The sequence below is a fragment of the Acanthisitta chloris genome, unplaced genomic scaffold (assembly GCF_000695815.1).
Source record: "Acanthisitta chloris isolate BGI_N310 unplaced genomic scaffold, ASM69581v1 scaffold34849, whole genome shotgun sequence".
NCBI lineage: Eukaryota > Metazoa > Chordata > Aves > Passeriformes > Acanthisittidae > Acanthisitta > Acanthisitta chloris.
The window spans coordinates 1,491-16,342 of record NW_008690316.1 but is presented as its reverse complement, the minus strand read 5'-3'; the positions used below and the strand labels follow the sequence as shown (position 1 = coordinate 16,342).

At 40.7% G+C, this 14,852-nt stretch overlaps 2 protein-coding genes across 2 annotated transcripts in view; one reads left to right on the top strand and one right to left on the bottom strand.

Moving 5' to 3' along the window:
• Nucleotides 1–1,161: 1,161 nt before the first annotated feature.
• Nucleotides 1,162–8,136, top strand: TCP1 (t-complex 1; the record flags this gene model as incomplete). Its single annotated transcript, XM_009081777.1, has 11 exons — nt 1,162–1,247; nt 1,994–2,122; nt 2,632–2,729; nt 3,040–3,150; nt 3,798–3,979; nt 4,542–4,668; nt 4,879–5,054; nt 5,764–5,887; nt 6,915–7,107; nt 7,421–7,584; nt 7,835–8,136. Coding segments are annotated over 11 exons (1,604 nt in total), but the record flags the coding sequence as incomplete, so codon positions are not given.
• A 180-nt stretch (nt 8,137–8,316) lies between these two features.
• Nucleotides 8,317–14,852, bottom strand: part of ACAT2 (acetyl-CoA acetyltransferase 2) — a gene marked incomplete at its 5' end in the record, with an annotated part of 6,870 nt that continues 334 nt past the window's right edge. The window contains 6 exons of the mRNA XM_009081775.1: nt 8,317–8,551; nt 9,061–9,171; nt 11,127–11,281; nt 11,987–12,109; nt 13,129–13,272; nt 14,035–14,152. Of these exons, the coding sequence (XP_009080023.1) occupies nt 8,384–8,551; nt 9,061–9,171; nt 11,127–11,281; nt 11,987–12,109; nt 13,129–13,272; nt 14,035–14,152 (819 nt within the window). The remainder of the gene's footprint in view (nt 8,552–9,060; nt 9,172–11,126; nt 11,282–11,986; nt 12,110–13,128; nt 13,273–14,034; nt 14,153–14,852) is intronic.

The window sequence follows — 14,852 nt, the reverse complement described above, 5'->3', positions numbered from 1 at the left end:
CCGGCAAGGCCCGCGGGCTGGCTGAGCAGCTGTGCTGGGCAAGGGGCCGCTGGGGAGGCTCTCTGCTGCCCGGCACAGGCACATAACCTGCTTCAGAAAGTGAGGACTGGCCCCGGGATGAGTGTCTTTAGCTGTGGCTGTTCAGATACGTCCCACATTTCTCGAGATACTATCTTAAGCCCCGGGGAAAGGCTGCAAAGCCTGAAACCCGTCTCAGTTTCTGGGTAGGTGAAAGACAAAGGAAGAAGCGGAGGACCTGCATCCTGATTCTTGCAGGTCTGATGATGCTTTAGGCAGAACACATAGAACGAGAATTACCTCAATTCGTGGCAGAGTTTGTACGTGGTAATGGCACCTTTGGCACGATGGTGATTTTTTCCAGAAAGCTGCCGTTACTTCTCCAGAGCAAAAGAAATGTTTGTATTCTTTGTCTCTGAGCTGTACCTCTTCCCATTATACTACCACTTAGTCAATTTCTAGATTAAGTGGCTATGCTTGTGGGATAGAGAAAAACTTGCCACGGTCTGAAGGAAAAGGTTGATTGTATCTTTTTCCTATATGAAGTTGGCAGAACAACCTCTGAATGAGGCAGTGTCTTAGAGACTTTGTGTTACTTTAGGAGTGACTGAAAGGTCATTTTTTAATTTTGGTAACTTAGTTGCAGAGTAAGTGTTTTGTTTAAGTCATGGAACTGATACAGGCAAAAGGATGTTTTCCTAATTGATGTGTGGTGATGCCATTGTTCTCTGCCTGGAGGAGACAGAGAAGTAAATGAGAGTGAAGTCTTAGGGCATGACTTGCAGTCACAAGAAGCAGTGCTACCAACCCTTCAGCTCTGCTTCTAACCACAGCCGTGTCCTCCATCTTGCCCAGCCAGCAGAGAAAGGATTCTTTTCCTGAGCAGTTGGTTTTGCCAGGTTAGTTAGGTAAACGAGGTTGGAGTGAGGTTTGGCCCAGATTATGGTGCTTCAGTAGCAGGAAGCCTAGCAAAGGTAAGCTAAAGCTTCAGTCTAGCTAGGCTGAAACCTAACAGTAAATTAGGTCACTTTATCTTGAGTTTTAGCATTGCAGGTTCTTGGCATGGTTTCTTGCAAACCTGAGAATCACCCTAAAGCTGGAAAGATAAAACTTTTGTTTCCTTTTTTTCTTCCATTTATTCAGTTACAGCTGCATCTGCTATTGCCAATATTGTGAAGAGTTCCCTTGGGCCAGTTGGTCTGGATAAAATGTTAGTGGATGATATTGGGGTAAGTAAGCTTTTTTTCAGAAGTGTCGGTGTATTCCAGTGTAAAAGTGCTTCTACTTAGTGTGCTTCATGGGCCTTAATGTGCATGTGCCTGTTTTTTCCATGGTCTGAGAGGGATAGGAGGAGAACTACAGTAAAGCTGAGTATTGGGTGATGTATTCTGCATCAGTTTAGTTTCACCTATTATGGTACCTGATGTGATACAGTTGTCTCCTTTCTAGTGTAAGTTTTTGTCACCACTTAAAGTATTGGCCGGACTCCCAGAAGTGAGTATCACCATTTAACTCAGGCTTAATGTAGTGCTGACTTGTATATCCTGGTCTCCACTTTAGGTGAAATAACAACTGCTAAATTATCTCACAACAATTTAAAAACAGTATTTTGTATCTTAAAATGTTTCAAGCCGTTTCAGAAACATTGACATTTTGTAGGGTGATGTAATAAAATACTGTATTAGAGAATAGTCACTGCTCTACTGCTGACCCTGTATGTGCAAAATGCTTGTTGACCTTCTGTACCATAAAGGCATTTTTGATTGTAAAAGAGTGCAGATTCTGAACTGGTAACATTTCTGTTGTTAGAATGGGACTCCTGGTTAAAAAGAAGCAGAAAACGTTTGATATAGATAGTTATTTATGGGCATTTACAAAGAATAATGGAATTTTGTTTGTATGAATGTTAGGAAACAAAACAGTGAAAGTGTAAGAGAAATGTGTGTGGTATTAACATTTGCTTTCTGAAAATTAGGATGTGACCATTACTAACGATGGTGCAACCATCCTGAAACTGCTAGAAGTGGAACATCCTGCTGCAAAGGTTCTTTGTGAGCTGGCAGACCTGCAAGACAAGGAAGTTGGCGATGGAACCACCTCAGTGGTACGTACAGAGTTTTACAGGGAGATACGTCAAAGCCAGTGTATTATCGCTATCGCACTGCGACTTTCCATTTATCTGTTACAAGTCTTGATGCCATTCCATAGGGTGAAAATCCTTGAGGTTGGCTGAATGTAAGCAGTTTTTAAAGTAGATTACGGAATAAAACCACAAGACTCATGTATTTTTTTAGAGGTAATAGCTTCTGTATGCAGTCGGTGCACTGGAATGGGATTAGTTTACATTAGTGCCATTTATTTTTTTCCTTTCCGGAAGGTTGAGGATAGATGCTGAATTAGGGTTTGTAATTTTTCACAGCTTGAGAAATAAGTGTTAGGACTGACTAGGATATTGAATGTTGAGAACTTGCCTGAGGCTTTAGACCACTTGGTAGGGGTTGGAATCAGGTGGCTTTCACCTGATGTCAGAAACTATTTGTTGTTCCACGTTGCAACAGGTACTTATGTTGCTTAGGTGAAATGCACATATTAAAGTGTTTGTATTTCAAACAGGTAATTATTGCTGCAGAACTTCTAAAAAATGCAGATGAGCTGGTGAAACAGAAAATTCATCCTACCTCCATTATTGGTGGATACAGACTTGCTTGCAAGTAAGAAGCTAACAGTTTTTTCTGTTTGTGGCTGCATTAATATAGACCTCCTGGTGTCAAGTGGATATGGGGCTGTGTTGTGGAGAAAGGGTTGATTTTTTTTATTGATTTGGGTTTTCTTCTGGTTTGTTTTTTTTTAAAAACTATGTCTTTAATCACATGACAGACTGACAGTCATATCACTGTCCTAGAAGATTAATTGATTCCATATCTTTGTTCTTTGAGGTAACATTTGGAAGGGCCTGAGAACATAAGGTTTTTGTCTTTGTGGGAGTGGAATTCTTCACCGGTATTTGTCTTTATTCTACAGGGAAGCTGTTCGCTACATCAACGAAAACCTTGTTATTAACACAGACGAATTGGGCAGGGAGTGCCTAATTAATGCTGCTAAAACATCAATGTCCTCAAAAATTATTGGAGTGTATCTTTTAACTGGATGAAGTGAGTTAAATGAGAGTGGTTGATGGGAGAGTTTGAGTAGCTTAGGTTAGTTTCTCTTGCAGCACTGTAGTATTCAAGCTGGTGTTTTTTGTAACGGGGGTATGAAAAATGTTGTACAGATACTACTGTCTGGCATGGGAAGGCATATTTAAACTCTTTATTTTCTGAGTTGGCACATAACAGTAGTTTTAACAGTGTATTGTTTCCTAGCAGTTGCGTTGCTTGTTAGTGAGACTAGATCAAGAGTTGTGTGAATGGAAGTGTGTGTTAAAAAAGTACCTGGGGAGTGAATCTAGAGGAAAGAAAGTTGTGTTTTGCTCCATAGTCACAGAATAAACTGCATTTTTAGCTTTTGTGCAGACTGGGCATAGGATAGGAATTTTTCTCAAGGAACAAAAGGTGCATAAAATTCAGGCATCGTGCTATAGCCTGTCATACAATTTTCTTACCAGTGTTTCAAGCTTCTAGAATTTCTCATTCCTTTAAGGTAAAGAGAGCTAGCACTTGCATGCTTTGCTGAAGTTCTATCTTGGAAACTTAGTTTGGGCATTGTCAGTGACTTTTGTTGGGGTTTTTTAAGTGTAATGGTAGCTTTGTTCTTCAGTTTTAACCTTGACAGCATTTCAGTGATGGTGATTTCTTTGCTAATATGGTGGTGGATGCTGCACTGGCAGTTAAATACACAGACCAGAAGGGTCAGGCTCGGTACCCAATCAACTCAGTTAACGTTTTGAAGGCACACGGCCGCAGCCAGAAGGAGAGCATCCTCGTCAACGGTTACGCGCTGAACTGCGTGGTGGGCTCACAGGGTAAGGACGGGCTGTGGTTCTTAAAGCTTTCCTGTGCACTCTGAGTCTTCTTACTGACTGCATTAGTTGCAAGTCATGTGGGTTTTCAATTCCAGAGCAATTAAAGAAGAACACAGAATATTTCCACTTTGCTGGTGTGTTTGTTCTAGACTAGGATCTGCCAGGTAGTAGTGATCCACAAAAAGTGTTGCTAAGTTACTATAGTTTCCCTGGCTCAGTGTCTGCACAGTAACACTGTGGTCTGGCAGAACTTAAGCGCCTCCTCCCTCGTGGGGAGCTGGTGCCAGGTTTGTTGGCATCTGGTACATTTAGCAGTGCTGTGCTATGTTAGGTCAGATTGTTACGGTCGTTCACAATTTGAGCACAAGGAATGTGAAAAGGTAACATGTTACAGGAAGGTGTTAATTAGCATTTTTCTGCACTAGGGCAGAACTACAGGTGGAGAAGCAAACAGTAGAAATCTGAAATGTGAAAGTAACATTAGTTTCAATCTCTGTTGCTAACTTGATGTTATTAATTGATTTGACAAAATCCTTTTTTCTGTCTTGTTCTTTCTCATTAGGTATGACCAAGAGAATAGTTAATGCAAAGATTGCATGCCTTGATTTCAGCCTGCAGAAAGCAAAAATGAAGCTTGGTGTTCAGGTTGTTATCTCAGACCCCGAGAAGCTGGACCAGATAAGGCAGAGGTGCGTGGAAGGTTGAGTAACTGAGGCAGTGGGGTGTCACAGGCTTGGTTTGGTCTCTTCAGTTCAGGTGGCTCGATGTAATTTTGGCTGAGCGCAAGAGGTAAAAATGCCTGAAGTGTTAACCTCTCCCAAATATTCAGGAAATGGACTGACAGGATGTAATGGTAGATTATTAAATATATTTTTATAACTTCGACTTTACCTTTGCAGAGAGTCAGATATTACCAAAGAGAGGATCCAGAAGATTTTGGCCACTGGTGCCAATGTTATTCTGACCACTGGAGGTATTGATGATATGTGTCTGAAATACTTCGTTGATGCTGGGGCTATGGCAGTGCGAAGAGTTGTAAAAAAGGACCTTAAGCGGATTGCTAAGGCATCCGGAGGTATGTGTATAGAACATAACTTCTGGATTCGGTGACTTCCTAAAGTAAAAACTGTTCTTAGGGTATTACTAACTAATTTTCACAACATGCAGGGTCAGGATGAGTAAAGCTGGGCCACTATTTTAACTTCACTGTTGCATTTAAATGACTTCTGTCAAAGTAGGTGACTACTGTAAGAGTTGATTGCTGATGATTTGGTGAGGAAGGAAAAAAGCTGCTTTGCACTGGCAAGATCTGGCCTCTTGTGGAAATGGGAACCATAAGCTTTATTTATTCAGAAGTCTTTATTATCCTTGCATTCATAAGCCTCTGTTTAGACAGTTAAGTGTGTTATTTAGATAGTCCCAAGACAAGTGAAGAACTCCTAAATCACTAAATAGATACTTCAAAACATTCTGTGTAGATTTTGATCTGTCAATTCTTAAATTTGGAAGAAAGCATTTTCATGGTGGTAAAGCACAGGAGCTTGTAGTAGCTATGGAAAAGTAAGTGGTTGGGCAAAAAAAGAGCAGGATCAATTATAAACTGGAGTATTGAATTGCTGCCTGAGAATTACAAGTGCTGTTGAATGTAAGAAAAAATTTACTTAATGCAGCTTTTATTTATGTTTTCAATTTCTGTTTTTCTTTCTGCATGCTTGTTCTGGGAATTTGGCACAGGACCTTCTGGAATTGAATGCTAATTTCACTTTTTTGTTTGTTTGTTAAAGCAACCATATGTTCAACCCTTGCAAACCTTGAAGGTGAGGAGAGTTTTGAGGCATTAATGTTGGGACAGGCAGAAGAGGTGATTCAAGAGAGAATCTGTGATGATGAGCTGATTTTAATCAAGAAGTAAGCATCCACTTAAAAACACTCAGTTGTGTGTATACTTCAACTTAGTTTGAGACAAAATCCCATTTATTTACTTCCATGCTATTTCAGTGGTGTATGAGTAGTTAAGTGCATGGGGAAAGAACATACAAATCCAGTGCAAATGAAATACAAAGGTATCGGTATTTTATCTCTTTTGCTGGGGCTGGACACATGTTTCATCAACCCTAATGTATGAGATAGTCAGATTGCCAGACAGACTTGGCTTGAAATTTTGTTTCTAAACTGGTCTCCTTTTATAGACACTAACCCTAACCCTAACCTGAACAAAGAGGTGCAGCCTAAACCTTTCCATTTATAGTGGAAGATAGTGTTTACTTGTGCTGGTTTCATTTAGGCAGTCATCCCTTGGTAGTATGAAATGGACCATTAGTGTTAAAAGTGTGCTGGTTTTGTTGGTGGTGTTTGTTCAGTAGGTAAGAAGAGCAGCAGTTAATAACTGTCCACATGCATGGTCTTTTCCCTTGCAGTTTTTAGTATGCCCCTGCTGTCTGGTACCTGAAAACTTCAGTTACTAGTTTGTATCAATATCAGTTTTTAACAAAGCATACCTTAGATAGTAACTTTTCAATTGCTTCAAATATCTGTTCCCAGTGTTCACCTTCCTGGTGGCTCATTTGTGTGTGAATTAAATGCTCTGAGCATGGCACATGATGACAGCTTATACTGTAACAATGACAGTCATTAGCTTACTTGATGGCTGTGCAAAAGAAAACTTAATTTGTCCCTAAGTGCGCTTCCCCCTATTTCATGGGAAAACACATTGTTGTCATACTTTGTCAAACTAAAACTCAAACTAGGTTCTTGCATACTAGATACTAAAATATTGCAATGTACATATCCTGCAAGGATGTATGATAATGTTAAGATTCTCTTCTCAGTGTTGAATGTGGCTTAACTGAACTTGGCTTTAGAAGAAAAATTTTAGCCAGAAGAGTTGTAATTTGGATTCTGTTAACACAGCTGACCTGTGATTCCTTTCCCCCAGCACAAAGGCTCGTACTTCAGCCTCGATTATCTTACGAGGGGCTAATGACTTCATGTGCGATGAAATGGAACGATCTATACATGATGCTCTCTGTGTGGTCAAAAGGGTTTTGGAGTCCAAGTCTGTTGTCCCAGGTGGTGGTGCTGTTGAGGCAGCACTTTCAATATATCTTGAAAATTATGCAACCAGCATGGTAAGTCTTGCACAAAGAAGCAACAGTGTGTAGGTGTTAGACTAGGACAAAGAACTTTTAAGCATTTATTTTCATCCCCTAGAAGTCATTTGGGTGGTTCATGCAAACCTAATAATCTTAAAGAATGTAAGATGTGTCTTTAAAACGGAGGGTATGAGTTATTTTTCCTCTGATAATCAGACTATATGTTCTTTGACCCAAACCTAATGTGTTTGCATGTTAAAACCCCCTGCAGTTGATGTTCTTGGTGATGCCTGCATTTTATTCCTCTCTTGTTCCAGCAGTTCGTCTAAAAACTTTGTCCTTTCTCTAGGGATCACGTGAACAACTTGCAATAGCAGAATTTGCAAGATCCCTCTTAGTAATTCCAAATACTCTGGCAGTAAATGCCGCTCAGGATGCGACAGACCTTGTTGCAAAGTTGAGAGCATTCCACAACGAGGCTCAAGTTAACCCAGATCGCAAGAATCTGAAGTGGCAAGTATCCATCTCTTAGACTCTTAAAGGGGAAGTGGGTTCGTGACTCAGATGGAAAATGTTCTCCTAGTTGACTGAACCATAATTTGCATGTAAAAAAAAAAAAAAAAGGGTGTATGTTACCACTGAACTCTTGTGTCTCTGCTGTTCAGTCCTACGTCAGTCACATTGCAACCTAGTAATAATTACACAGCAGACTCCCAACTGTATCTCTACTTTTTCTACCTCTTCATCTATTTCTTCTGTGCAGGATTGGTCTTGACTTGATCAATGGAAAACCTCGGGATAACAAGCAGGCTGGTGTCTTTGAACCGACCATGGTCAAAACTAAGAGCCTGAAGTTTGCAACAGAAGCTGCAATTACTATTCTTCGAATTGATGATCTTATTAAACTGCACCCTGAAACTAAAGAAGAGAGAGGGTGCTATGAGGATGCAGTTCAGTCTGGAGCACTTGAAGAATAACTTAGGCTTTATTTATGTTTGTTTAACTTACACTTCCCACTCTTGTAACTAAAATGTTAATAAAACAAGTGGTTGAATGTTGCTGCTATTTTCTTGTGAACAAACTAATTTTTGGAAGCAGGGCTGGCCCTTGCACTGGGATTTTAAGCTCTAGGGTATGTTAACTTGAGTGCCTGCAGTAACCACTGGTCTTTTTGTCAAGGCAGTGATTGAGCAGCAAAAAGTAATGGTGTGTTGAGCTTAATTATATAGTCAAAAAAGTTCCATGATTAGAAGTTTATTAGTAAAACATTTCAAAGCTAGTTACCACTAGCTCTTTGTTCATTCACTCCTGTTCATCTCTCAACACACATGGCTATTCCCATTCCTCCTCCTATACACAGAGCAGCAACACCACGTTTTCCACCTGTTCGTTCCAGCGCATGGAGAAGAGTTACCAGGATGCGACAACCAGAGGCACCAAGAGGGTGGCCAAGAGCAATAGCTCCACCATGGATGTTAATCTAAAAAAAAAGAAGCCAAGAGACAGTCAAGAGCGCTTAGCTGACTTGCATGAATGACTTCACTGGATATACAGTCCTTGATTACGAGTGAGTCTGAAACCACAAACACCACTTCAAGGTGAAAATGCACATGGGTGCAACAGTTGTTAATCAGTATCACAAGAAGTCCATCCTTACTCTTAGAAGATAATTGAGGCAAATTTAGGGAGAAGAGAATAATACCCACACTTATCACTGGAAGAATACCATGGTAAATATACTTCCAGCAGCAAGAATTAATTAATTATGCTCAAGCACTTGCCTAGATTTGCATAAAAATCAACTACAGCCAAGTAGTAACCTGCTCAGTTTGGAAATTGTGGCTGCTAGCAAAGGCAGCTGATGGCAGAGCAGTGTGAGGAAATGCCTTCTGAGCTGCTCATCCTTTTGCTTACAACGAAGTGATAGCAAGAGGGCAAGTTTGAATTACAGGATGCAAACTAATTCCAGCCTGCAAATACATTAATTACCTTTTCTGGATTTACTTTAAGTTCTTTTGCTATTGCAACAGATAGTGATGCAAAGGCTTCATTAATTTCAAACAGGTCAACTTGTTCCAGAGTCCAGCTGGCTTTGTCAATCTGAGAAAACAACACAAATAGCAGCTTATTATATTTTAAGTCTTCCTTGGCACCAGAGGAAACTTTTCATAAAATTTAAATTGGGTGATTGAAAGATACCACTTCTAAAAAGTCGAAGGAAAACAGCATTTTTATAGCCAGGGTTGACAGAATTCTTGAAACACTACAGGCAAACTTTCAGTGTCAGCAAAAGGCAATAGAATGTGCTGTAACATGCTGGCTGCTCATAAAAATCTTGACTAAATTTAAACACCTAGCTAGTCATGGTGGTGCAACTGGAATCAAACTGTTACGTGGTGCCCCTGCTAGAACATGCCCAGGATACAAAAGTAGGCTTTAACAGATTAAAAGCAAGATTTTCAGGACATAGTCTGACTCCATTAGTGATTTGCTGCTTAGTAGAGACTTTTACACAAGAAGTAGTGACATGTTGACCATTACTGATCGATGTCACGTGTGATTTGTCCAATCTCTCCTCCCTTCAGGTTCAAGTCGCCACTTACAGCTTTTGACAGGTGACTCTTTTGGGAGGTGTTTTGACTCATGTTTTCCCTTGAGAAACTCTTGTGGTGCAATTGCCTACTCTGGTACAGGCTTAGGCGTGTTTCATGTATTTAGGTTTTAACTTCCACTCACTTTGTTTCTAACAGCAATGCTTTATCAGCAGAATCAGCTGCACCAATGATGTTTCACAACTAGGCTGGCCAGGCCTGGGGCACTTCCAAGGCTATAGTCAAGGAGGACCTCTTTCTACTAGATATATTAGAGACAATAGAGAAACTGTTCTCCTTCTGGGAGAAGGTTAAGATACATTATGTTGTTGTACCGCTAAAATGCATAACCTAGCCATTCTCTCACTTGAAAGTGCTACTATTAAAATCCTGAAGAGGTAAACTGGTAACACATGGAAGGTGTGAAGCATTTGGTAACACACATTACAAAGTTAAATATAGCTTATCTGTTCTACATTTAAATGATCAATGTGTATTGTATCTACATTTCTAGCATTCTTGATTGAAAAGAACAGTTTAAGATCCAAAAAGAAAATGCTTCAGCATTATAGTTCTGGTTTCCTTGTCAAAAGCCACAGAGCTTGGGGGAGTTCAGCTTAGGCTTCTGTGTTGCCAGGACATTTCAGAGGTGAACGAAATAAGGCCTTTACACAGTATTTAAAAAAAAAAACCTAAGAAGGAATACTAAAGCAAATCTGTTCTTAGCTGTACAAGAGCTCTTTTCATGCTCAATTTCATAGCTCAGTTTTAACAAAAAATCAGCTGGGGTTGCCATGGGCTACATCTATTAGCATGCAGTGTGGTACTACTGGGGCACTTTATTTGAGAGCCTTGTCCTTTGGGCTGAGCACTGAGCACATGAGTCGGTACAGGACTGGCCTCAGCATGTTAGAAGTGGTTTTGGAGTGCACTTTCTAGTTTAGTTTCATCTGAAAGGAATACAATTTGCACGCTCCAACCCTTTCACAGGACAAACTGAAACACGAAGGCCACTGTCACATCTGCAGACCCAGACGCACTCACTGGCCCTTCTCTGTGTTGTACTACCACAAATACAATCAGGCAATGATCTGACAATTAACCTGGCCAGACACAGCATCAGAACCCTATTGTGGCAGGACCAGATCATCCACAAATTATGTTAGTATACACATCCCTGAAATTTGATCTTTAGCCTCCTAGGATATCTAGGTGCCCTTCCACATACCTGACTAGTTTGTGTTCTAAACTCCACACATCTATACATTTGGGGTTATTTCCAACTAACAGGCACTGGCAATCTTAGTCTTACATAGTCTCCACTTTTTTAAGTCTTGTTTTCACTTAGTTTATTTTTCTACTAAGTTTTCCTTAGAAAAATCAAGACATGGCCAGAAAATGCAAAACGATTACAAACAACAGTTTTAAAACAATAGATATGTAGATAAACAGGTGATTACTTACAGCTTGTTTTATTGCTGAAATCGGCCCTACTCCCATGATAGATGGATCTATACCTGTCTGAGCCCAAGAAACAATCCGAGCCAAAGGCATAAGACCTCTCCTTGCAGCTTCCGACTTCTTCATTAGAATTACAGCTGCAGCTCCGTCGTTTAGACCTGTGGAATGACAAACAACTTGTATGTATTTGTTGGGCTTTATGGCTTTAGCTGTACCACTTTTTCCTGCTTACATCAGTTCACAATCTAGACAAAAATTTTATCAGTTTAGGTCAGTATTGTTCAGATCAGCCAAGTGTGATCTCTGACATGAACACTTAAAAGAGTAACAGATCTATACTGCAGTAAATGCAGCACATTTGTGGGTTCTATGTGGAAAGCAGCAGGTGGAAGAATTGAGACAAAATCTGAAGAAGCAGCACATCACATTTATTTGGCAGACTTTGGAAGAGGCACTGTAAGGACCAAGGAAGAAGTTTCAAAACCACCTGTGGCAGTCCCACAGGGGAACATTTTCAAACATGAATGGTTAAGTTTTCCATTGTCCAGACCTGCAGACCAGAAACCAACAGACAGCTAGTTTTAAAAAGAAAGGATACAGTTTCTATTCATTCCAGCCTATCATATATTGCTGCTATTGTACAAACACTTGTAATGTCTGACAGAGAACCAGCAAACAAAAGACAACTCATCTGTAAACAATATCTGCAATCGAGTTCTACCTACATTGTCAAACACATTGCCATTTCCTGCAAAATACATTCAGCAGTAATCACACAGCAGCCAAGCCCCTCACAGAGACCCTGCCTGCAGCCACAAGCAGCTACTGTTCTTTTCCATTTCATTTTAGCCAGATGGACCAACCTGAAGCATTAGCTGCTGTTACTGTCCCAGTTCCATCTGTCAGGAAACAGGGCTTTAATTTTGCCATTGTTTCCAAGTTGCTCCCATGTCGAGGGTGTTCGTCTGTTTTGACTTCTATTGGACCTGCAAAACAGAGCATTATGCTCACAGGAGGGTCTAATCATACACACACAGACACAGAAGTGTTGAACAGAAACCTGGCACAAACAACAGGCTGAGCAGGAATACACTATATTCCTTTTAAGCAACAAGCCATTCTTATGTCCAACTCAGTGCAACTTAACAAATTGCTGTAACACTCCAGCTCCTTCTAGCAGGGCAGACAGCTCAGGTTTCCCAAGACAAACACTAACAACTGAAATACTGGCTGATTGTACAAGAGCCATTCTTGCCCTTGCTGTTCCTAGCCCAATACCCTCTCTTCCAGCAGAAGGCTACCTTTCAAATTATACTTGTAGCAATCTTTTTGCTAAGAGTAGTCAAGTTTCATTAAATATTATTATCTAAACTGGTATCATGACAGCCCTTGACAGCCCTTCATTAGTTTGTACCTGGCCTAATGCCAAGACTTCTTCTGCAGGGTCTATTCAATGTAAATGCTGAAGAACTGATTCTTGATTTCTTTTCGGAAAATTCAGGTTTTGCATCTACCTCTCGAGGAGCTGGGGAATTCCCTTGCTCTAGAAAACAGACCTTTGGCTCAAGCACCGTAACAGACCTAAAGAGAAGTACACCTAATAAACGTAACCTCACCTAGTTACTTAAATAGCAATCCTAATTATTGTCACTGTGTATATCACTAAGTGGGCAAAGCTTGCCAGATCAGCGTGACTGTTTGGTGCAGCAGGAGTCTAACAAAACGAAAAATACTGATTTTGGTACCATACCCAAGCCTATGTCAAGTCTAGGTAGTAATTATCTCCAATAAAACACAGTGGTAGGATATGCATAGAGGTACATTGAGATATTCCACATTTGCATTGCTTCTCTCTTAGTTAAAAAATAACCACTGAAAGCTGAAAAAGAAGCCACATGCTTACAGAAAGGCTGTGTAAGTGGAAAACCATCCACTGACTATAGGAGACATAGTAGAAAACAGATGTTTTTCTTTAAAATCTCTCTCATTATCCATTCACACTTACCTTTTTTAGAAGGTACAAGCACAGGAACAATTTCTTTTGTAAAATAGCCAGCTTTCTGTGCTGCCTCTGCCCTGTTTTGTGACTGTAGAGCCAATTGGTCTTGTTCCCCTCTGCTGACTTTCCACTGACTGGCCACATTTTCAGCTGAAATAAGACCAAAATGCAAACTGCTATCAAGGAAATGCCAAAATTTTAAGCTGTAAAATTTTAAGCACCAATGCAGCCATTAATGTTTGCTGCAGCAAGCAGCTGAGCTCGTTGAACTGTTTCCATTCCAATTTCCTCATTTTGTTTGCTTGGGATACTCTACTATATTTTCTCTGAAGGGTGAAAATTTCTGTGTGGAATCTCCTCCCAGAGGTTATATCAAATTAAATACAAATGCAAACATGCTTTCCTAGTTCATTATTTCTCTGGATTACTATGCTCAGATCTCACTACAGCTACTTCAGAAGAAGGAACAGTTTGAAGTTGCCCTGTTTCATATGCAGGGTCTGAAAAAGCAGTTGGCTGAATAGCCCATCCAGGGTGCAATAACCTGAAGTTGCAGAGTCATGTTTATCCACAGGACACTTTACGTAATTCCCTCCCACTGTAAATCTGTGTTGTTGAATGCTCCAGGTACATACGGGGACAATTCTGTTTAATTTTTTCCAAAATGAAATTGCTCAGCAATAGAAGAGATGCAAAGAGACTACCTCAGAAAAAAAACCCAAAACAGTAGCTTTACAAACAAAACAGAAAATGCCTTCGATGCCTTTCTGTATTAGGGATTTCTTTTTTCATGTCTACAACTTAAGGACAACTTGAAACACCTTATTTGTAACTTCAGATTTCTGAAATTTCCTGTAAGCGAATTCCCCCTCACCAGTTACCTATTTCATTTTCTGGGCTGCCATCGCTTACCTGTTATACCCATATGATACTGATAAAAAGCATCTGTAAGGCCATCAAGGATTATAGTGTCCTGCAAGGAAGCCTCTCCCATTTTCACCCCAGCTCGCATGTGAATGACATGTGGAGCCTGCAAGAGGGTATGATGAAAGGAGTCAGATGGTTTCCACCCAGTGCACCACACAGCCAGACTGCTGAAGAGACAGAGCCTGTCCTGCAGCTGCACATAGCTACCCCAAATCCCAACAGTCTCCCCGTTTGCCTGCTCTGCCTCTCCCTCCAGAGCCTGCCAGCTGGCACATCATTTGGCCTGTGCATTCCCTTGGCAGCAGATCATGGAGCAGCAAATGTTCCCTCTCCACAGACTAAATCAATTATCCCTCGGGCCACACGGCTGTGGGTTCCCCATCTTTCCAGTCTGCTCTAGGTGGTTCCCAGTTGCACTCTGCTGCCAGTGAATGCCAACATCACTCAGCACGGGCAGCTAGCAAGCTCCAGAAGAAGAGGCCATTCCTTTCTTGGGTGTCAGATCACCAGTCCAGGGCAATTCCCTCAATATGGCCTTGGGATGAATGCCTTGGAATAAAAGTGCTTCACTTCCTTTCCAAGCTCAAATTGCTTGGTGAACAATAACATTTTCAATTATTACTTCTCTGCCCTTCTTGCAACACAAAAAACTGTCTATTACCAGCTGTCACAGGCAAATCATTCCCCACAACAGGGCTGGATGGAAATGAGTGGGGTGTGTTTGCATGGCACCTTTTCAGTAGCTACAGTGTAAGGTCTTTTTCTTTAAAAAAGCAAGCTACTGAAGTCAATTGTTGCATGTG